We start from the raw sequence: 24,680 nt of genomic DNA on the forward strand, positions 1-24,680 counted from the left end.
ACTGGTTCGTTCTGTTGCTCCACAGTAAAGAAAATCGTGTATATTGAGCATTTTAGCTTCTGCCTTTTATTTTGCCTGTGAAATGCGACATGTATTTGCAGTTACATAGCATTTTTCTAATCTTACTGACCGTTCTAGGCACTTTAGACTGCATAGGTTTAACCATACACAATCCTCAGGAAGGTTTTCTCCCTGTGCAGTAGTTCACCATTCTCAGTGCCCTTGCTATGTTTGGATCACAACCTGGAAGTCCCATCCTTATCATTTTGTGGCAAAATGGCAACCCTTAAACTTGTATGTCAAAGTTGTAGGGAGCCAGATTTGGTGAATAGTGAAGGTGCTGTGGTGATGGTGTTACTGTGAGAGGGCACACAGTGGCATGTGCCACAGTTTGGGTTGTTTGCACTTTATCTCCTGCTCCAGAATCTGCAAGATGTTAACACTAGAGCTCAGGGTTGATAGTTTAACACTTTGAGGCTAATGGTGCACAGTGTCAAAGAAAACGGCAAGCACGTTCACGGTCCTACTCCTGACCTGATGTGCTTTCTTAAGACACAGGGCTCATGATGAAATCACAAATGCTAAAACAACATCCCGAAAAAGATGAAGATTTCACAAAGGGAGACAACTTCACCCCATTACCTTATGCTTACATGCTGTACGCTTATGCACATAACTTCATATTTGCCGCATGTCTTCTTCATCCTGTCTGGCACCCCTGTTAGCCTTTCCACACATAGTCACATGTGCACTTTTAAAGGCAGAGAGTTGTAAGGTATGAAAGTACAAAAGAAATGTGTGTTTGTGACCCACTGCAGATTTCATTTCCAAGCAGCAAACTGCAGGGTTGAAAACTAAAGTCGGTGCTTAGGCTGTGCAGTAACAATTTAAACCATTTACTGAAAGGTTCAGTGTTGCAGTGGTTTTGTCCTACTTTATACTGTCATCAACTCCCAAGCAAATGTTTTTGAAAGAGAAGTGAGCACATGCTCCACATCCTGTCCTCTGAGTGGTTCACCAATGTGTTGTAATGCGAGTGTCCCAGGAACATTTATGAGCCCGCTCTGTGTGTTGGGCAGGAAGTTGAAACGCAGACTGTGGTCTTGGACTCAGGATGCAGTGCAGTTGTGTGGCCCTCGGAGCGGCTTTGGTCACTCTTTGTTTAACCTGTTCTGTTCCCGTTGATCGCCACCGCCTCAAGGTAAATACAACAGAACAGTCTTGACGCTGTCTAAGTAATGGAAGGACCACCTTCTGCCTTTGGCCAGACATCTCTTGGCACAGAATATCAGCGCTGCATGCTGTGGCAGCCTTCTCATTTGTTTCCCACAGTGAGAAAACAAGGAGGTATGATGCATTTTGTAATTCGAGTGTAAGAGCTAGAACACAGTGAACACAGCATTTTCTTGCCATCTGTCAATAGCTGGAAGAGACGACCAAAGAAAAAAAACATCACATCGGCCTTTGTTTGCATATAAGCTTTGCTCATTGCCCCTACAAAGATCATTAAATTATGCCAATAAACACCCAGATTTCTCTACCAAATGTTGTGCCCATAACAGCTAAACTTAAGTTAGAACTACTCATTAGGTTAAGAAGTCCTGCTCCATCTGCTTCCACTCTCCAAACTTTCACTCCAAATCATTTAATATTAAAAGAAAAAAAAAGATTTAGTTGTTTTTTATGTCTGTGGTTCTTTTCTGTTGGTACAGCGTCATGCGTCACAAAGAAATGTTTTACGCAGATGTAAGAGGAGTCAGTGAGGCCAGAATAGGGAAAGATTTTATCACTTTAATCTCTTTTCAACTTAGACTGTTCTTGCATGATGAGGTGAATAAGAACAGTCTCTCACACTGCTTTACGTAGTTTTAGTGGCAGCCCGAGTCTTGCTCACGCAGCATCATATAGACTAGAGCTGGCAGCTTTTTCACCTTTTCCCCTGAGCCAATACATTTATACAAGCTGACACACCCTGCTAATTAAACCTCCCTTCGCACACCCTCTTACTGCATATGGTTGGAATCACAGGCCTTGTCCAGTTGAATTATTCACAATTAAATTGAGCAAAACTCTTGGATTACACAATCTGGTTGCAATGAGATGGCTGTCCGGGTGAGAAATAGTCCCTGATTGTGTTGCCAGCTAAGGGAATTTTTTTTCTTTCTTTTTTTTTTTTACAGAAATGAAAAGGCTTTCACATCCTCTGTTGGCCAACTGTGCAAAAATAGGTTTTATATGAAAACCTTACAAAAGACTGTATCTGCTCACAGTTCTCTCACCTCCTGATTACAGCTGTCTTGAACCAAGTCTGTTTTTGTGGCTTTTCACAACCTACTAGGGGAGGAGTGAGACTGCCAGTAAAGGCATTGTTTGTACATTGACCTGCAGAGATGGGCTTGTGCTAGCGAGGCAGGCTGAGACTACATAGCCACAGTCCAAGGCTACTGAAATATCTGTCTAATGTAATTGTTATAATTCTCATTAGTGTATTAACAACAGTGCTTCCCTGGGTGTGAGTTAAAACACTGCCTTTCTAAGCACCAGGATTATTTTTCTTTCGACAATAGCTGCAACCATTAAGTTAGATAATGGATCTTACTAGGCAGCTGTTCCTGTTAGCATTTTTATATATATAAAAACACATTTTAACTATAAAGCAGTTAAAAGTTAAAAAGGGAATAAAGAAGCTGGCAAATTTAACATCTTAATACAGTTGGATTTAAAAAAATTTCTGGCTTTATTTGCTAGTTACAGTGAAAAGTGACAGGAAAGCGGAGGGAGAGAGAAAGAAGGGAAAGGGCCATGGGTCAGATTCGAACCTGGGCCGGCCCTCTGCGTTGCGGCATATAGTCACCTGGTTAACCCAGTGACCTAAGCCGGCGCCCGATATAGTTTTATATTCAACTACTGAAAATGTATTCAGATAAATGTATATATGTTTTTTTAACAGCAAACAGTTTTTGGGTATAAAAATAAGCACCCTGCTTAAAGCGGTACACAAAGTTAATAGTAATTAATATTTTCACCTCAACATGATGTAAGATAATGTGGTTTAAAGCACGGCATATAATGCACATATCTGCCATCGCTGCATCAGTCAATCAAAGACACTATACTTAATGAGCCAATAAAAAAAAGGTAGAGAAACCTTAGCTTCTAAAACAATCTAGCAGTGCATGTTAAATGATCCATTTTAAGCAAAGATTCAGCATCTGCTCCCTTTAGATGTGCCACAGTCTCACCTCACACTATTAAGTGTTTTGGTCTTTGGCCAAATGCAAATACACCTCACTCTGTGTCACTGATTCCAGTAGGTTTTTTCTTCTTCTTTTCTTTCTGTGTATGTGTTGTTTTTTTCTTGAAAATTGGCACAGCAGTCTTGAAATAACAGAAAATCAGTAACCACTGTAGTGCTGGATCAAAGTAACAGAGAACTTTAAGATGCACTGACTGTTTTTTTGACTTGCTGCTGGCTTCCAAACAGCCACATTTGCAGCTCATGACAGAGGCGGGTTGAGGTTTGTATGCTGGTAAACATCTGCAACTCTGTAATTTCTCAATTGCAGAGGATGTTTTCTTTATCACAAAAGGCATTTCTTTAGTTTATATAACCATATCAGTGTCCCTTTGAGACTGTGCTGCTTCAGTAAATGTAGATGTTATTGAGTCTGAGCATGCCCTTCTGGGCTAGATTAAGAAAACTACTGCTTGGCTTTTATCACACAGGCCTAATGGGCTCTGTAATATCACAAAGCATGTAAGCTCAGGTTTATACGTGGGGGCAGTCTGTAATTAAGGTGGAATGTTAAGTGTGAAGAAACACCTCACTGCTCCCTGTTCAAAATGCACACTCAGGTCTGTATAGCTAGCCAGAGTTTCACTCTTTAGAATTAGAGTAAGGTTGAAAAACCTCAAGACCAAAAATGTTATGCCCTCATCACATCCACGTGTATCCTTGAGCTGGGACGCTGAACCTTCCGCTGATTACGTGATCTGGCCAAAGACTGTCAGCTAACTACCCAAGCTCTAAATGGCTGCCTCATTATATAGCCTCTCTTCCCCACATTTTTGCCCTCTCTTTCCATTTGCCCTTCTACTGGCCTCCCTTTAGAAAGATTTATGGCTGTTAGATTTTTTTTTTCATTTTACCGCCAGAGCAAGGACACAAGAACCGTCTGTACCTGCAACCACAACGAAAATTAATCTCCCGGTCTGTCTCTCTCTCTCTCTTTCTCTGTGTCTCTACCCCTCTCTTTCTTTTTCCCTCTGAAGGTAGTTGGCGGGGATGGGAAATGATGGAGGACAAAGGCCCTCGTGTAGCCGACTACTTTGTGGTGGCCGGTCTGACGGACCCGTCCAAGCCGTTGGACCAGGAGATCCACTTTGATGATGTCTGCCACAAGACGGCCAAGCCTAAGGCACCCATCACAGATGTGGCAGTGGTGATCCGCTCAGCGGGGGAGGAGGTGCCGCCAGGGTTCACATGCATAGAAACAACACCGACAGGCCAATCGGCTGATCTTAACAACGGCGCCCTCATGGCGCCGCAGATCTTATTGTGCTACAGGCGAGGTTGTGACAAGCCACCGCTAACCGACTTGGGGTAAGTAACCAAAGGAGGTTGCCTTGTTTGTATTTAAACAAGGCAAAGCACAACATTGTCTTTATTTCCAAAACCACTTCTATAGCCAGGCTAACACCACTTGGAGTCTGTATTTGGCTATTTAAGTGAGCTTGTTAACATTGTCAGTGACTACATTTACATGCTGACGCATAGCAGGTTAAAGCTTGGTGTCCCAAACGTGGATTTGGGCTAGTTCGAGGCTAAAGCTTTTCAGTGGAGGTGTTTATTAAAGTATTTCTCTTCTTGTGTAGGCCAAGGCTTAACTTGCCTGCAAATGCTTTTGTAAATGCTCAGATGTCAATCTTACTTTGCCATCAAAATGCAAAATCAGAAAGGAATTTATGATGATGATGATGATGATGATGATAAAGCTAGGGATGGGAGGATCCAGTCTGGAAGCCATTCATATTACCACTGAAGTATGGGAAAGTGGCACCTTGTCAGGAAAACGGGAATAGGCTGCAAAAACCAAGTGGGACAGATGATATAAATGTCATGAAACGCTGTGTGGCAGGCAGGAGTAGGACCCAAAATGCAGGCGCTCAGACTCAAGGTGTAAACTCAAAGTCACAGCTTTATTGGCTGGCAGGGAAAAAGGCATACAAACTAAACTAAACTGGGAAATATAAACTTACACTTGACGGAGAGGCACACGAGGAAACACACAGCTTGAGGGACGACGCGACACTGACTCAGAGAAACACAGGGTTTAAATTAGAGATGGCACGATACCACTTTTTTATGTCCGATACCGATATCATAAATTTGGATATCTGCCGATACCGATATGAATCCGATATTGTGTGTTTTTTCATCAATAAAAACTTTTTTAAATATCTTGCTGCATTTTGTATAAGTTCATACTCAAGTTTAAATAAACAACAACACTAAAGCTATTCTGTTATACCTGTGTGTAAAAAATACACTGCACCCAAAATATTTCATAGTTCAGCAACACTGATCAATCTAATAAACTTAAACCTACTCCACCCTCCCTATTCTGGTATTTTAAAGAGTACTTAGCAGAAATATTAAGCAAACTAACTAATAGGGTTGCAAACTCCCAGCAAAAAAAAAAAAAAAAAAAAAAGGGAACCACCCACCCTCCACCTCATGATGCTTAATCGATGTAATCAACTTTAATTTGATGCAGGGTGAAAAAAAATGCACAGAAATAAATTATTTTTCAAGAATAATTAAATGGATTCAACATCTTTCTTCAACAGAATTGCAGAATTCACAGATGGTACCTTCCCAAAGGAAAAAGTACTATAGCTTACTAGGGTAAATAGACTTAAGAGTTACTATATATAGTAATGGACTTCTATACATTTTACATCAGATTAAAACTTTGGGTGTAAGATTCAGAGAATTATTTATTAAAAGCGAGACATTTTAAATGAGAATAAGAAAGAAAAGTATGTCTTTGTGTCCCCTTTTCCCTGTTCATGCCCTATCGGCCCCCCTGGCTAAACTTTGCTAGATCCGCCCCTGCACAGTTACCAGCCGTCAGCTACGTAGAAAAGGATCCTGGTGTAGAAAGTAATATTAAATAAATTCTAACAACAGCTTATCAAGCTTAAACGTGCTGCTGTTGTTCAGCCGCTGGTTTCCTCTTTCTGGCACGAAGTGGGCCAAAAACGTCTCACGACAGAAAAGCCGATCAGCTGATCGTTAAGCAGTTTCACGATTGAAGTAGCAACAGGAAGGTGAGGGGGAGAGAGAGGCAGTCGCTCCATATATCGGTTGTTAAGCTTAACGTGGGAACGCTTTACAAACATTCAGAGATGAACTTACACACTTGCTTTACTTCTCTCTGGGATAACTTCCTCGGAGATGAAATGCTGGTTTGGTAGCGAGGCTACAAATACACACAGCCGCTCTATCACCTGACGCATACTGCTCCGACGTGCTACGGTTATGAGCCGAGTTACGCCCGTGTCGCAAGTTTTGTGAGGTGCTTTTTGATATTTAATGGATCGGATTACATTTTTTATTTTTCGCCGATATCCGATCCAGTAATTTAGGTCAGTATCGGACCGATACCGATACGTAATATCGGATCGGTCCATCTCTAGTTTAAATACACTGGGAAGTAACGAGGGGAATGAGACACAGAAGGAGAGCACAGCTGGGAGAAATCAGGACTGACGAGACAAGGGAGCAAAGCAGGACACATTTACATAAGACACGGACCTTCAAAGTAAAACAGGAAGTATGACACAGAGACATGAACTTGGCACAGTGGAGGCAGCAACTAAGAAACACCGAGACATAAACCATAAGACAGAGGACTCTAAGAACCGAAAGACACAGAGGGAAACTCAACATGCAGACAGACTACACAGAACAGAGGGGACACAGAGAAACACGAAGGGCAACGGATCGAAACTAGAAACGATACAACTCACAAGCACAATACTACAAAATCATAAAGAATTAAACATGCTGGGTCAGGGGACCCAGGACCTGACAGTACCCCCTTAAGGGCTGGCACCAGACAGCCCAAACAGAAAAACAAAACCAAACAGAAAACAACCCAGGGTGGGCGGCGGGGTCCAGGACGGAGGGCACGGAACAGAAAACAAAAAGCAGGGCACAGGAAACACGGAGCCCAAGCAAGCAGTCCAAACACAGGTCAGTTCAGGGGCCGCCACGTGAGAAGTGGCAGCAGAACGGGTCCGGAGGCCGGCCGCGTGGAAGACGGCGGCGGCGGCAGAACGGGTCCGGAGGCCGGCCGCGTGGAAGACGGCGGCGGCAGAACGGGTCCGGAGGCCAGCCGCGTGGAAGACGGCGGCGGCTCTCAAGCGTTGGGCGTACTGGTCGAGGCTTGGTGGGCGTAGGACTAGACGAGGCAGGACCAGACGGTGGCGTGGCAGCCACAGGACCAGGCGACGTTGAAGCCGAAGCAGAGGCCGGACCAGGCGTGGGCGGCGAAGCCGAAGCAGAGGCTGGACCAGGCGAAGATGAGGCTGAAGGCTCGAAGGCTGGACCAGATGAGAATGGCGCTGCAGGCGACGGCGAGGAAGCCGGAGACGGTGGCGCTGCCGGAGACGGTGGCGCTGCCGGAGACGGCGTGGGTGAAACAGCTGCAGGCGTCGGCGTGGGTGATGCAGCTGATGAGGAGGCTGCTGTAGGTGACGCTGAGGCCCGAGCTGGACCAGGCGACGCTGAAGACTCGGAGGCTGCAGCTGGCGAGGATGGAGACGGAGCGGAGGCTGGACCAGACGAGGTGGAGGCTGAGGCCGAGAAGCTGGACCAGGCGGCTGATGACGCTGAAGAGGCTGCAGCTGGTGTGGTAGCGGAGGCGGCGGTGCTGCAGGCGGAGTGGTCCCTCGGACCCTCCAGTGGAGAGCAGGTTGCTGAGCGGCCCCTCGGACCCTCCAGCGGAGACATGAGGCGAAGGCCGGGCGGTCCCTCGGACCCTCCAGCGGAGACATGAGGCGAAGGCGGGCGGTCCCTCGGACCCTCCAGCGGAGACATGAGACACGAAGGCGGGCGGTCCCTCGGACCCTCCAGCGGAGACGGGTTGCTGAGCGGGCCCTCGGACCCTCCAGCGGAGACATGAGGCGATGGCGGAGCGGTCCCTCGGACCCTCCAGCGGAGACAGGTGGCTGAACGGGCCCCTCGGACCTCCAGCGGAGACAGGTGGCTGAACGGGCCCCTCGGACCCTCCAGCGGAGACAGGTGGCTGAGCGGGCCCCTCGGACCCTCCAGCGGAGACAGGTGGCTGAACAGGCCCCTCGGACCTCCAGCGGAGAAGGCAGGTGGCGGCGTGGGGGCGCGGAGTGCTGGATGAACTCATCTGAGCTTCCAGCAAGTGTTGCTGTAGAGCCAGAGGGTATAGGGACCCCTGGCTGAATGTGTAGAGGACCAGGTGAGCTAATGTGTCGCTGACTAGGGGACTGAGCGGCTACAGGGACCTGGGCTAATGGTTCAGGTGGGAGCTTGGCTGCTAACGGTGGTGAAGTAGGTGACTGCACTGGGAAGGCTGAACTGCAGGAGACTGCACTGGGAAGGCTGAACTGCAGGAGACTGCACTGGGAAGGCTGAACTGCAGGAGACTGCACTGGGAAGGCTGAACTGCAGGAGACTGCACTGGGAAGGCTGAACTGCAGGAGACTGCACTGGGAAGGCTGAACTGCAGGAGACTGCACTGGGAAGGCTGAACTGCAGGAGACTGCACTGGGAAGGCTGAACTGCAGGAGAGACTGCACTGGGAAGGCTGAACTGCAGGAGACTGCACTGGGAAGGCTGAACTGCAGGAGACTGCACTGGGGAAGGCTGAACTGCAGGAGACTGCACTGGGAAGGCTGAACTGCAGGAGACTGCACTGGGAAGGCTGAACTGCAGGAGACTGCACTGGGAAGGCTGAACTGCAGGAGACTGCACTGGGAAGGCTGAACTGCAGGAGACTGGACAGGAACTGGGGACTGCAGTGATGGTTGTGGTGGAGGTGTGGGTGGAGAAGTGGCGGAATCGGCTGCGGGCTGGGCGGCTAATGGCTCAGCTACAGAGTGCCTTAATGGCAGGGCAATAGGTTGAATGATTGACTGAGTAGCAGCCTGAATGGCTGAGTGTAGTAATGGTTGAGGTGGAAGAGAAACAGGTGGTAGTGTGGATAATGGCGCTAAGGGCAGCTGAGTGGCAGACCGAACTGATGACTGAAGCGATGGTAGGGGTGAAAATGGAGCTTCTGGAGGCTGGGCAGCTAAGTGAGCTTCTGGAGGCTGGGCAGCTAAGTGAGCTTCTGGAGGCTGGGCAGCTAAGTGAGCTTCTGGAGGCTGGGCAGCTAAGTGAGCTTCTGGAGGCTGGGCAGCTAAGTGAGCTTCTGGAGGCTGGGCAGCTAAGTGAGCTTCTGGAGGCTGGGCAGCTAAGTGAGCTTCTGGAGGCTGGGCTAAGGGCAATGTAGGAGGCCGGAGTGATAGCTGAGGTGAGAATGTAGCCAGCAGGGACACAGGAGGCGGAGCTTCTGGCTGGGCAGCTTTTGGAAAAACAGTCTCAGAATTAATAATCTCTGACTTAACATCCTCTGAGCTAGCAGACACGGAGTTAGTTAGTCCAGGCTCAAACGGAACAGAATTACCACAGTTCTTTGCATGTTTATGGCTAGGGGGAGCATGAGGAGAACAGTCGTTTAGGTTACCCAAATGGGAAGTTTTGGTCTCAGAAAAAACAGTCTTTTCTTCATAACATAAGCAGACCTTGGGCCTTCAGACCCAATAGACCGCACGGTTTCACTTTACACCGCCACAGGCGTTTGCAATGGTGAGGTCCTGGGTTCTGGCGGTGGCACTTTTCGCTGCCTGTGCTGCCGCCGCTTCCCCTGGAAATGGGAGGCGGAGATAGTGGCGGTTGTCGGTAACGGCGGAGAGGTCGAATCCGACTCCTCCTCTGACCACATCGCTGCGAGGAAAGAGGCAGGTGAGCGGTGGGCAGAGCTGGGACGTGGAGAGTGAAGAATTCAGCCGTGGCGTGGAAACCCCCTTCCGCTCTAATGGCCGCTGCTGCGTTGCAGAGAGCTCCATCTGATGCAGCAGCGGTGGTGGCTCCTGCACTGAATACCGGGTGCGGGCGAAAATGCCTAACTCTCGGGCTTGCAGTACCTCCCGGGCCTCGCGTATCATGTTTCAGTGAGTCCATAAATCCTCTGAGTTGACCAAAGTGGGGTTCCTCTCGAGGATGGCTTCAATGGCTTTGATTCCCACTGTCATGGCCCGAACATCATCGGTGTGGGAAATCCGGTCCACCAGACCTTGGATGCGGGCAAAATCAACTTCCGGGCAGAGCCTGCTGAGTCCATGTTTGGTCGCGTCGTTCTGTCATGAAACACTGTGTGGCAGGCAGGAGTAGGACCCAAAATGCAGGCGCTCAGACTCAAGGTGTAAACTCAAAGTCACAGCTTTATTGGCTGGCAGGGAAAAAGGCATACAAACTAAACTAAACTGGGAAATATAAACTTACACTTGACGAGAGGCACACAAGGAAACACACAGCTTGAGGGACGACGCGACACTGACTCAGAGAAACACAGGGTTTAAATACACTGGGAAGTAACGAGGGGAATGAGACACAGAAGGAGAGCACAGCTGGGAGAAATCAGGACTGACGAAACAAGGGAGCAAAGCAGGACACATTTACATAAGACACGGACCTTCAAAGTAAAACAGGAAGTATGACACAGAGACATGAACTTGGCACAGTGGAGACAGCAACTAAGAAACACAGAGACATAAACCATAAGACAGAGGACTCTAAGAACCGAAAGACACAGAGGGAAACTCAACATGCAGACAGACTACACAGAACAGAGGGGACACAGAGAAACACGAAGGGCAACGGATCGAAACTAGAAACGATACAACTCACAAGCACAATACTACAAAAATCATAAAGAATTAAACATGCTGGGTCAGGGGATCCAGGACCCTGACAATAAATGCATGTAAAATAAAGAGATCCAGTTCATCCTCTGGGAGACATAAATATCTGTACGTTTAAAAAAAAAAAGTGTTTAGTAGTTGTTGCAGTATTTTACTAAAATCACATATGTCAAACTGAGAATTGAATTCTGCGGCAGAAAGAAGGTGAAAAAGACAAATGGGAAAGTGTTTACACTTCTCTTTTGAAATGATAGCACATCCTTTGTGAACATTAGAATAAATTAATGAAAATGTAAATTGAGTCACTTTTGCTAGGATTTAGATACTCATTAAATTCACCAGCTTGACAGAATTTTCTGAACACCTCGGATGAATGACTGTAATGATGTGCTGACTCCAAGCTTGCCCAAGACATGCAGTGCTGTTGTTTACATATGCAGTACACAATCTTGTTTATTATTCATCTTACTTGTTGGAACCATTACAGGAAGCAGATTTAGCAAATTTGAGTTCAACTCTGAACTCTAGTTGATTCACTCTTATATGAGAAACTCTGAGTCTGATGATGACCAGAGATGAGTTGGCTATGTTTGTTAACTCTGTGTGGAAAAAGTGGAAAAAATGCATCCTCAATTGGCCTACAGTACCATGGCAATGCATAAATGATGAGCAGAGAGGATCCCTGGATTAGATTAGAAAAGCGATATAAAAGAAACAGTCCATTTACCATCCATTCCAGTTATGAATGCATGTCAGTGTGGAGCAGTGACATTTATCTTAAAAATCAGCAGGGAAATATAAGATAGGTTAAAATGATTATATTTTCTTTGCTCCAATCCATTATCATTTACTCAGATTTTGTCATGGCTGTGTGCAGACAGGCAGGGAGGTAGGACCCAAAATGCAGGACTCGGAGGCAGACATAAACTCAAAACACTCAGCTTTATTGCTGGAGAGTAATAGAACATAAACTTAACTAAACTAAGAATACAAAAACAAACTAAGCAGACAGGCAGGCTAGCAGACGAAACACACAGTTAACGTGGGGGTACGACGCGACAACGAGTAGGGGAAGATGCAGACACTAAATACGGAGCGAAGAGGAAACAGCTGGGAGACACGGCTGACGCTGATTACACTGACGAGGCAGGGAGAGCACAAAGCTGAACGCACTGACATAAGACACAGACCTACAAAATAAAACAGGAAGCACCCGACAGACACAGAGACCCAGACGAGACACAGAACTTAACAGTCGCAGACTCATAAGCAGACATAATGACATCATGGACAGACAGGGGGAACACGGAAGGTGGGACCAGGGCAGGCACAGAACAGAAACCTAATGAAATGGCGAATCATAACGGAATACCTAATCAGAATAAACAAAAGCATAAAGAAACACAAAACAGTGAGTCAAAAGACTCAGGACCATGACAGATTTTTTTTTTTAAAAAAAGCTGGAATCCTGCTACATTTAGTTTTTTACACCCTCTTTTAACTTTTAAATGTCCATTTGGAATCACAAATCTTGCTTGGCAACATTTAATGATTCTATTTATGAGGTGTGTAAATATTTCAGCATTAAATGCTGTTCGAACACATTCAGACTGCCTGCACCCTGAATTCAAAACCTCTCTTTAAACTACATTGTTAGTCCAGTTTAAGAATCTTTAAGTTATTTCAGCTACACCGCAATAATCCTCACCTGGATATATTCATATAGTTGCCACCATATGTTGTAATTGATATTGATTTGAGTGCAGAGGAGCTGGCTGACAACCTGACAGCTGCCTTTTTGTCTTTGCAGTTACAGAGCTTTATAAAAAAACAGTATGTAGATTTTCTTCTGAGGTTAGAATAAATCATGCTCATAAAAACATTTTTGTCCTTGTTCTTTGACCACAGATTGATTAATGTTTAACTGGATGTCATCCTAGGGAAAAAAACAACTTAAAACTGCTAACTGATGTATTGTCATATTTGCTTTGGTATCGACTGAATGAATGATGATATGCATTGACGCAGCCAGACAGGTACTCTAGGCTGAGAGTGAGAGGAGTCCTAGTTCAACAACAAAAAATTAAAAACCTGCCAGTGTGCAGTTTAGCTTCATGGAGTCTGTTACCCTGGTAAATGACCCAGAGTTGAAGCTGGCTCTCGCTGAAACAAAAACTAATTTTCCCTCATTTCACAGTTAACAAACTTTCTGGAGAAGCCCTGTTTAAGATCAGTTGCTGCTATCAGGAAATATTGTGGTTGTTCTTCCTGTGACTGGCAGCTTTCTACCAGCTGTGAAAAGCGGCCCAAAAAAGCTGAAGTGCTCTCACGTCAGAAAATGCTCTGCTCTGCCCTGGAATCCTCCTTTGTAGCAGTTTTCTGCAGTAGTTGCTTTCAGCCATTGTGATTTTACCAACAAAAAAGTGGAAGCGAAGCACTGTTAGAGGTGTCCTCTTCAGTAGTATCTTTTCAACTGTGTGAATTCAATACTGTTTGCTGAGCACTCCCATACTAGCGGTGATGATGCTAAGGAGGCTCTCACTGGCCTCTGACACTACACAGTGCAGTGCTTATCAGGCACTGACACAGACTGTGCTCAGACAATATCAGCAGCTTTTGTGTGCTGAAAGCCCAAAGGGGCTGCACTTCCCAGACACTGGCAACACTAATGGGAATTGAGGGCTTATGTGGGTGAACAGGTGTATGCACCATTTGCATGCAGTTTTACTCAAACATGATATTTTTTGCCAGCACTGTCTGCAAAGGTAGAAAGTGTTGTGTATGTGTGGCAATTTAAGTTTTTCAACCCACACTTTTTGACTCATGACAGCAGGAAAGCCAGAGGTAGAACTGTTAACTATTATTCATTAATTATGCAATCTTTCTTCAGTAACCATCGCATATAATACTACACCTTGGATCGTTCTCTCCTAAATGAATGTAATTAGTGTGAATGCTTGTAAAAGCATTCACAGTATTGTTGTTGTAATCTTTATTAGTGTGAATGCTTGTAAAAGCATACACAGTATTGTTCTTCTGTTTCTCTTTATTAGTGTGAAGGCTTGTAAAAGCATTCACAGTATTGTTGTTGTAATCTTTATTATTGTGTGGATGCCCTCAAAGGGCTTCCACACTATTGAGTTCCTGTTTCTCTTTATTCTTTATCTTTATTGTGTGGATGCCCTAAAGGGCTTCCACACAATTGTTTTCCTGTTTCTCTTTATTATGTGTGCCTATGCCAAGAGGCACACATATTACTATTCGTCGGATTTATTATGTGTGCCTATGCCAAGAGGCACACATATTACTATTCGTCGGATTTATTATTATGTGTGCCTATGCCAAGAGGCACACATATTACTATTCCTCGGATTTATTATTATGTGTGCCTATGCCAAGAGGCACACATATTACTATTCGTCGGATTTATTATGAGTGCCTATGCCAAGAGGCACACATATTACTATTTGTCGGATTTATTATGTGTGCCTATGCCAAGAGGCACACATATTACTATTCCTCGGATTTATTATTATGTGTGCCTATGCCAAGAGGCACACATATTACTATTCGTTGGATTTATTATTATTATTATGTGTGCCTATGCCAAGAGGCACACATATTACTATTCCTCGGATTTATTATGTGTGCCTATGCCAAGAGGCACACATATTACTATTCGTCGGATTTATTATGTGTGCCTATGCCAAGAGGCACACATATTGTTATTCGTCGGATTTATTATTATTATGTGTGCCTATGCCAAGAGGCACACATATTACTATTCGTCGGATTTATTATTATTATTATGTGTGCCTATGCCAAGAGGCACACATATTACTATTCCTCGGATTTATTATTATTATTATTATTATTATTATGTGTGCCTATGCCAAGAGGCACACATATTACTATTCCTCGGATTTATTATTATTATTATTATTATTATTATGTGTGCCTATGCCAAGAGGCACACATATTACTATTCCTCGGATTTATTATTATTATTATTATTATTATTATTATTATGTGTGCCTATGCCAAGAGGCACACATATTACTATTCGTCGGATTTATTATTATTATTATTATGTGTGCCTATGACAAGAGGCACACATATTACTATTCGTCGGATTTATTATTATTATTATTATTATTCTCCAGTTTCCGCCTGAAATTTTGCAGCGAATCTCGCCCCGCAGTTTTGAGACAAGCTTCATATATGTTACCTCATTTTGTGCGGCCGGATCTGGAATGGTGTGCTATGACTTTTGGTCTTTGTGAATTTTATAGTTTTTAAATATTAATATTTTAGTGAAAATTTTCCCCGCGCTCCTCTGCCAAACAGTTTTGACATTAGGGTTACATATGTTAGATCATTTTGTGCGGCTGGAGCTGGACTATTATGTCATGACTTTTGGTGTTCATGACTTTTATAGTTTTAAATATTAATATTTTAGTGCAAATTTAGGCCAATTCATCTTTTGGCGCCAAATAAACAGACTTCATTTGTGGTGTGTTGGCTCTCTCTAGTGGTATGCCGGGAGTGGTACAGCCTGTGTACCCTTATTTGGATTACCGTAATGATGACAATTTCAGCGGTGCGCACAGCATCGCTGCTTTCAGGAGCCATTGGAATTTTTAAGGTTGCGTAAATCATTCAAAAGTTACGGTAATGCTTGGTGGAAAACTCAATATCCCACAATTCATAGCACGCCTCTACAGAGTGAACAATGGCGGCCACCACTTCGTTTTATATGTCTTTTATTCGTGTTTCTAGGTCACAAAATAAGCTTTTAAGATATTTTCAGGCGAGAATGTAGGTGTGTAAACTTCAAATATCTGCTTGTTTTATCAAGACATCCCATATTTAGCGACAGTGCTCTGACTACGTCGGTCCTGCCTGACAGCTAGCCGGCTACCTAGCTAGCTGCCGCACTTGGCTGCAAATGGATAGCGAGGGACTCTCTCTGTCGTTTCACCTCCCGGTCTCTCGCAAATGCTCGCATAGAATCGGAGTTACAGCTGGATGTGGAAAAAATAACTGAGTTGTTTGGTGGTGGAGCTACAACAGAGGGCAGCTACCCACCGGTGTGTGACAGAAAGGACATGCCGCCAACGAGACATATGAGGCCGGGCAGGCGATTGCTAACGCGGTGGTCAATCATGGATCAGGGAAAGCGAAGGCAGGAGCGTGAGGTGAACTGAATTTCAGGTAAGAAGTTATGAACTGCACTCTATTTGGGTCAGATATAAACAGAGTTTAGGTGTAGTTTATTTTCGTTGTGCTGACTTTTTACAATCGTACTGCGTGCTAGCTAGCACGACGGGAGTTTATATACAGCTACGTCGGTCCTGCCTGACAGCTAGCCGGCTACCTAGCTAGCCGGCTACCTAGCTAGCTGCCGCACTTGGCTGCAAATGGATAGCGAGGGGACTCTCTCTGTCGTTTCACCTCCCCGGTCTCTCGCAAATGCTCGCATAGAATCGGAGTTACAGCTGGATGTGGAAAAATAACTGAGTTGTTTGGTGGTGGAGCTACAACAGAGGGCAGCTACCCACGGTGTGTGACAGAAAGGACATGCCGCCAACGAGACATATGAGGCCGGGCAGGCGATTGCTAACGCGGTGGTCAATCATGGATCAGGGAAAGCGAAGGCAGGGCGTGAGGTGAACTGAATTTCAGGTAAGAAGTTATGAACTGCACTCTATTTGGGTCAGATATAAACAGAGTTTAGGTGTAGTTTATTTTCGTTGTGCTGACTTTTACACAATCGTACTGCGTGCTAGCTAGCACGACGGAGTTTATATACAGCTGTGTGCGCGCTAAGTTACTGACGTTGGACTTTATTTTATTCATAATGGTTAGTTCGTAGAGTTGCCATACAAACGGAATCGTGCCACATTCAGAGAAAATATTACGATTTATTCTGTCGTTACGAAGCCTCCCTGTCATTCTCTCGCCTGTTGAAACTTCAGTCATGAAACTGATCAATGATCGGCTTTTCTCTCTTGTTTGTTTATCGCGCTAAACAACAGCAGCACGTTTAAGCTTGATCAGCTGTTGTTAGAATTCATTTGCTTTTAATTTCTAGTATCAGCTGATGTTTGCTGCAGCCACAGCTGTAAAAACGGCTGTTCCAAACCAGATATCCTTACTGAATCATCAGAGCTGAACAGGTGATGGAGAAACAGGTTTACCCTTAGGTGACATGAATGAGTTGAAGGAAGTTATGAACTGTTTCTGAGAGACAAACACCAAGCTCATTTTTTTTGTGTAGCTGACAGCTGGTAACTGTGCAGGGGCGGATCTAGCAAAGCTTTTGCCAGGGGCCAGGTAGGGCATTAACAGAGAAAGGTGGACACAAAGATATACTTTTCTTTCTTACTCTCATACAGGGAGTGCAGAATTATTAGGCAAGTTGTATTTTTGAGGAATAATTTTATTATTGAACAACAACCATGTTCTCAATGAACCCAAAAACTCATTAATATCAAAGCTGAATGTTTTGGAAGTAGTTTATAGTTTTAGCTATTTTAGGGGATATCTGTGTGTGCAGGTGACTATTACTTTGCATAATTATTAGGCAACTTAACAAAAACAAATATATACCCATTTCAATTATTTATTTTACCAGTGAAACCAATATAACATCTCCACATTCACAAATATACATTTCTGACATTCAAAACAAAACAAAAACAAATCAGCGACCAATATAGCCACCTTTTTTTGCAAGGGACGCTCAAAACCCTGCCATCCATGGATTCTGTCAGTGTTTTGATCTGTTCACCATCAACATTGCGTGCAGCAGCAACCACAGCCTCCCAGACACTGTTCAGAGAGGTGTACTGTTTTCCCTCCTTGTAAATCTCACATTTGATGATGGACCACAGGTTCTCAATGGGGTTCAGATCAGGTGAACAAGGAGGCCATGTCATTAGTTTTTCCTTCTTTTATACCCTTTCTTGCCAGCCACGCTGTGGAGTACTTGGACGCGTGTGATGGAGCATTGTCCTGCATGAAAATCATGTTTTTCTTGAAGGATGCAGACTTCTTCCTGTACCACTGCTTGAAGAAGGTGTCTTCCAGAAACTGGCAGTAGGACTGGGAGTTGAGCTTGACTCCATCCTCAACTCGAAAAGGCCCCACAAGCTCATCTTTGATGATACCAGCCCAAACCAGTACTCCACCTCCACCTTGCTGGCGTCTGAGTCGGACTGGAGCTCTCTGCCCTTTACCAATCCAGCCACGGGCCCATCCATCTGGCCCATCAAGACTCACTCTCATTTCATCAGTCCATAAAACCTTAGAAAAATCAGTCTTGAGATATTTCTTGGCCCAGTCTTGACGTTTCAGCTTGTGTGTCTTGTTCAGTGGTGGTCGTCTTTCAGCCTTTCTTACCTTGGCCGTGTCTCTGAGTATTGCACACCTTGTGCTTTTGGGCACTCCAGTGATGTTGCAGCTCTGAAATATGGCCAAACTGGTGGCAAGTGGCATCTTGGCAGCTGCACGCTTGACTTTTCTCAGTTCATGGGCAGTTATTTTGCGCCTTGGTTTTTCCACACGCTTCTTGCGACCCTGTTGACTATTTTGAATGAAACGCTTGATTGTTCGATGATCACGCTTCAGAAGCTTTGCAATTTTAAGACTGCTGCATCCCTCTGCAAGATATCTCACTATTTTTGACTTTTCTGAGCCTGTCAAGTCCTTCTTTTGACCCATTTTGCCAAAGGAAAGGAGGTTTCCTAATAATTATGCACACCTGATATAGGGTGTTGATGTCATTAGACCACACCCCTTCTCATTACAGAGATGCACATCACCTAATATGCTTAATTGGTAGTAGGCTTTCGAGCCTATACAGCTTGGAGTAAGACAACATGCATGAAGAGGATGATGTGGACAAAATACTCATTTGCCTAATAATTCTGCACTCCCTGTAAACACCAAGCTCCTTTTTTGTGTAGCTGACAGCTGGTAACTGTGCAGGGGCGGATCTAGCAAAGCTTTTGCCAGGGGCCAGGTAGGGCATTAACAGAGAAAGGTGGACATAAAGATATACTTTTCTTTCTTACTCTCATATAAAATATTTAGCTTTTATTAAATGCTTATCCGAATCTTACAACCAAAGTTTGTATAATAATACACAAGATTGGCTGTAGACCATTGTTCATCATTCAGAACACTGTAAAAATAACAAAAACAAAAAGTGAATGCAAAAGTGCATATATATTTATTTTATGTGTTTGATGTGTGTGTCGGGGCGTGGTCTGCAGTGCCGCTGCAAGGGAGGTGGACCCACGGGTGTAAAGTCTGTGCTCTCTTGGCTGTTTTTTGGGTGTGTGTTGGGCTATGAGTTGAAAAGCTACAGCTGCCTGTGTGGGTACACCAACCATGTGTGAAAAGTGGTCCATAACATAATGCTTCAAAGCGTGTTCATGCAAACATTGTTGGGTCTGCCGTGGTACAATGGGACTTCTGCTCATGAACCTGTGTGCACAGCGTCTGCAAATCGGGGCTGTACAAAGTCACTTCATCTTTACCCAAAACTGTAAGCTGTCATCTGTGAGGCGCGAGCGGTGTTTGTTTTTATCATAATTCATGGTGGAGAATGGCTGCTCTGCTGAGTTTTGCTCTCTGTAGCTGTATGAATGGCAAACTACACTGATTACCAGCGGCATAGGCACACATAAAATTTCTTCTGAAATTTTCCCTTTCTAGTTATTATTATTATTATTCTCCAGTTTCCGCCTGAAATTTTGCAGCGAATCTCGCCCCGCAGTTTTGAGACAAGCTTCATATATGTTACCTCATTTTGTGCGGCCGGATCTGGAATGGTGTGCTATGACTTTTGGTCTTCATGAATTTTATAGTTTTTTAAATATTAATATTTTAGTGAAAATTTTCCCGCGCTCCTCTGCCGAACAGTTTTGACATTAGGGTTACATATGTTAGATCATTTTGTGCGGCTGGAGCTGGACTATTATGTCATGACTTTTGGTGTTCATGACTTTTATAGTTTTTTAAATATTAATATTTTAGTGCAAATTTAGGCCAATTCATCTTTTGGCGCCAAATAAACAGACTTCATTTGTGGTGTGTTGGCGCCATCTTTTGGTCCCATTGAAACAAATTTCAAACTTCATTTGTGGTGTGTTGGCTCTCTCTAGTGGTATGCGGGAGTGGTACAGCCTGTCGACCCTTATTCGGATACCGTAATGATGACAATATCAATGGCACGCACAGCCTCGCTGCTTTCAGGAACCATTGGAGGTTTTAAGGTTGCGCGAACCATTGAATAGTTACGGTAAACACAATGGCTCCTATGCTTGGTGGAAAACTCCATATCCCACAATTCATAGCACACCTCTGCCGAGTTAAACAATGGCGGCCACCACTTCGCGTTTTATATGTCTTTTATTAGTGTTTCTAGGTCACAAAATCAACTTTTAAGATATTTTCAGGCGAGAATGTAGGTGTGTAAACTTCAAATATCTGCTTGTTTTATCATATTAGCGACAGTGCTCTGACGACCTCGGTCCTGCCTGACAGCTAGCCGGCTACCTAGCTAGCTGCCGCACTTGGCTGCAAATGCACAGCGAGGGACTCTCTCTCCTTTCACCCTCCCGGTCTCTCGCAAATGCTCGCACAGAATCGGAGTTACAGCTGGATGTGGAAAAAATAACTGAGTTGTTTGGTGGTGCTATAATGCGGAGCTACAACAGTGGGCAGCTATCCACGGTGTATGACAGAAAGGACATGCGCGACCGCCGATCGACCGGTGTTTGCTAACGCGGAGGTCAATCGTGGATCAGGGAAAGCGAAGGCAGGGCGTGAGGTGAACTGAATTTCAGGTAAGAAGTTATGACCTGCACTCTATTTGGGTCAGATATAAACCGAGTTTAGGTGTAGTTTATTTAGCAGCAGTTCTCTTATGTGTTGCTGATAGCCGGCTAGCTAACTATAGCCTAGCATAGTTAGCTCGCGCCGCTAGCGACCCTTCGTGAAAAAGCACCCAGGCTTGGCTTATATTGAGGCTTGTGAAACTCGTGTCAGCACCCGGTCGCTCGCCGACAGTATGTGTTTTAGCTGGACTTATTTTTCGTTTATATGGGCGATGATGCTGGAAACCGAAGGCAGGGCGTGAGGTGAACTGAATTTCAGGTAAGAAGTTATGAACTGCACTCTATTGGGTCAGATATAAACCGAGTTTAGGTGTAGTTTGTTTTCATTGTGCTGACTTTTTACAATCGTACTGCGTGCTAGCTAGCACGACGGGAGTTTGTATACAGCTGTGTCGCGCTAAGTTACTGACGTTGGACTTTATTTTATTCATAAGGGTTCGTTCGTAGAGTTGCCGTACAAAGCGGAATCGTGCCACATTCAGAGAAAATATTACGATTTATTCTGTCGTTACGAAGCCTCCCCTGTCATTCTCTGCCTGTTGCAACTTCAATCATGAAACTGATCAATGATCGGCTTTTCGCTCTTGTTTGTTTATCGCCTAAACAACAGCTGCGTTTAAGCTTGATCAGCTGTTGTTAGAATTCATTTGCTTCTAATTTCTAGTATCAGCTGATGTCGATGTGGAAAAAAAATAACTGAGTTGTTTGGTGGTGGAGCTACAACAGAGGGCAGCTATCCACGGTGTGTGACAGAAAGGACATGCCGTGAACGAGACATAAAAGGCGGTGAGGCTACCGCCGATCGACCGGTGTTTGCTAACGCGGAGGTCAATCGTGGATCAGGAAAGCGAAGGCAGGAGCGTGAGGTGAACTGAATTTCAGGTAAGAAGTTATGACCTGCACTCTATTTGGGTCAGATATAAACCGAGTTTAGGTGTAGTTTATTTTCGTTGTGCTGACTTTTCAATCACTTACAATAACTTGTACTGCGTGCTAGCTAGCACGAGGGAGTTTGTATACAGCTGTGTGCGCTAAGTTACCGATGTTACCGATGTTGAACTTTATGACAGCCTCCCTGTCATTCTCTCGCCTGTTGAAACTTCAGTCATGAAACTGATCAATGATCGGCTTTTCTCTCTTGTTTGTTTATCGCGCTAAACAACAGCAGCATGTTTAAGCTTGATCAGCTGTTGTTAGAATTCATTTGCTTTTAATTTCTAGTATCAGCTGATGTTTGCTGCAGCCACAGCTGTAAAAACGGCTGTTCCAAACCAGATGTCCTTACTGAATCATCAGAGCTGAACAGGTGATGGAGAAACAGGTTTACCCTTAGGTGACATGAATGAGTTGAAGGAAGTTATGAACTGTTTCTGAGAGACAAATATACACCAAGCTCCTTTTTTTGTGTAGCTGACAGCTGGTAACTGTGCAGGGGCGGATCTAGCAAAGCTTTTGCCAGGGGGGCCAGGTAGGGCATTAACAGAGAAAGGTGGACACAAAGATATACTTTTCTTTCTTACTCTCATATAAAATATTTAGCTTTTATTAAATAGTTATCTGAATCTTACAACCAAAGTTTGTATAATAATACACAAGATTGGCTGTAGACCATTGTTCATCATTCAGAACACTGTGTAAAATAACAAAAACAAAAAGTGAATGCAAAAGTGCATAAATATTTATTTTACGTGTTTCATGTGTGTGGCGGGCGTGGTCTGCAGTGCCGCTGCAGGGGAGGTGGACCCACCTGAGCGGCACCTGCAATCACGCCTCTCGGGCGTAGTCTGTGCTCTCTCGGCTGTTTTTGGTGTGTGTCGGGCTGTGAGTTGAAAAGCTACAGCCGGCTGTTTGGGTACACCAACCATGTGTGAAAAGTGGTCCATAACGTAATGCTTCAAAGCGTGTTCATGCAAACATTGTCGGATCTGCCGTGGTACAATGGGACTTCTGCTCATGAACCTGTGTGCACAGCGTCTGCAAATCGGCGCTGTCTGAAGTCACTTCATCTTTACCCAAAACTGTAAGCTGTCATCTGTGAAGCGTGAGCGGTGTTGTTTTACCATAGTTCATGGTGGAGAATGGCTGCTCTGCTGAGTTTTGCTCTCTGTAGCTGTATGAATGGCAAACTACACTGATTAACAGCGGCATAGGCACACATAAAATTTCTTCTGAAATTTTCCCTTTCTAGTTATTGTGTGGATGCCCTTAAAGGGCTTCCACACTATTGAGTTCCTGTTTCTCTTTATTGTGTGGATGCCCTAAAAGGGCTTCCACACTATTGAGTTCCTGTTTCTCTTTATTCTTTATTATGTGTGCCTATGGAAAGAGGCACACATATTACTATTCGTCGGATTTATTATTCTTCTTATTGTGTGGATGCTGGAGGCATCCACACTATTGAGTTCCTGTTTCTCTTTATTCTTTATACTTATTATTATTATTATTATTATTATTATTCCAGTTGCTTCCGTGACGCTTTTTTTGGCACTTTTCTACTTCCACAATTTTCAGCCGATTTTCACCGTTCAAATTTTAAACTATTCTGCTATTTCTGCTAATGATTGCTATGACTTTTGGTATTTTTAACTCTTATACTTTTTAAAATATTACGTTTTTTTTTCCTTTAATTTGTCCCATTGAAATGAATGGGAAACTTCCATAATTCTGCTAAAACTTACTCTTTTTGAAACTTAACTACGTTCTCATACTTTCGCCTAGAACAACCATTCAAATTTTAAAATGTTCACAAATTATTGGGCTATTCATGAATGATTCAGCTTTTTCATATCTGTTACCGTTTTCATCGTATCCTCTCTAAGTTTTGAGTTTCATCTTTGTGATTTTTCACAAAATACATGCGTTGTTATGGTTGCTATGCAGTTGGTTCTAAGTGAGCCACTGTACCTTTGGCAATTTTCTCTTCATGTCCGAACAACTTCTTGCTACTCGCTCAATTTTCACTTAACCCACACAAATTATACATCAAAACGTAGGTATTTTTGCTGGCTTTCAGAAAATGTTACTATCATTGTTGTGAGATTTATAGAATTTTGGCAAATCACCTCAGACCAACACAAAGTCAGAAAACTCTCCATAGAAAGTCAATGGAGAGCTTGTTCAAAATCATCGCTTGATTTCTCTAATGAGAGGCATATTCAATCGTCATATCTCCTTAACGGCGAAGTTAAAACATGAGGCTTGTCCCCGTATATCTTCAGACACTCCTGATGCTCACAATTCAAGAATTTCTTTCTCACCTATTACCGTTCTGAAATGAGTTAGACTTGTTTGAGGGTAGGAAATTAGTCCTTTGCTCAGATTTCTTCAGATTTCAAACTCTGGAAATGAACCACTTTTTCTCTTGTCATATCTTTTTAATGGATTTCCACAGAGACCTGAAAATTTCCATGATTGTTCACCAAAGCCTGCTGTCTCTTACGGTGAAAGAATGATATCGATACTCCAAATAGATTTAGAGTTAGAAAGCGTTGTTTGAGGGCAAGTCAAGGCAGATTTTGCTTGCCTCTACTCAGTTATGGTGCATTAGAAGTCAAATATCTTCAATAATTCATATTTTAATGATAAAGTGTCAACACTTTAAGATTCCCCATCTCTTCTGAACAAAACGGTGTAAGAATGACTGTTCTAGCCCCTACGGTTAGGAAATTATGGCCATTTGTTTGAGAGGAATCCTCACTATGAGAAATTCACTGCAGAAATCCTGTCTCTGTGCTCTGTGTGTGTAAAACGGCTGCACCTGTTTTG

At 44.0% G+C, this 24,680-nt stretch overlaps 1 protein-coding gene across 3 annotated transcripts in view; it reads left to right on the forward strand.

Annotated features, from left to right (window-relative positions):
* Positions 1-24,680, forward strand: part of LOC116313494 (C-myc promoter-binding protein-like) — a 182,559-nt gene that overhangs the window by 12,852 nt on the left and 145,027 nt on the right. For all 3 annotated transcript variants that reach the window (XM_039602407.1, XM_039602313.1, XM_039602363.1), the window contains exon 2: positions 4,273-4,603. In XM_039602407.1, coding sequence (XP_039458341.1) covers positions 4,293-4,603 — 311 coding nt within the window. In that variant the 5' untranslated portion in view covers positions 4,273-4,292. The remainder of the gene's footprint in view (positions 1-4,272; positions 4,604-24,680) is intronic.

The sequence above is a fragment of the Oreochromis aureus genome, linkage group 1, assembly GCF_013358895.1.
Source record: "Oreochromis aureus strain Israel breed Guangdong linkage group 1, ZZ_aureus, whole genome shotgun sequence".
Taxonomy (NCBI): Eukaryota; Metazoa; Chordata; class Actinopteri; order Cichliformes; family Cichlidae; genus Oreochromis; species Oreochromis aureus.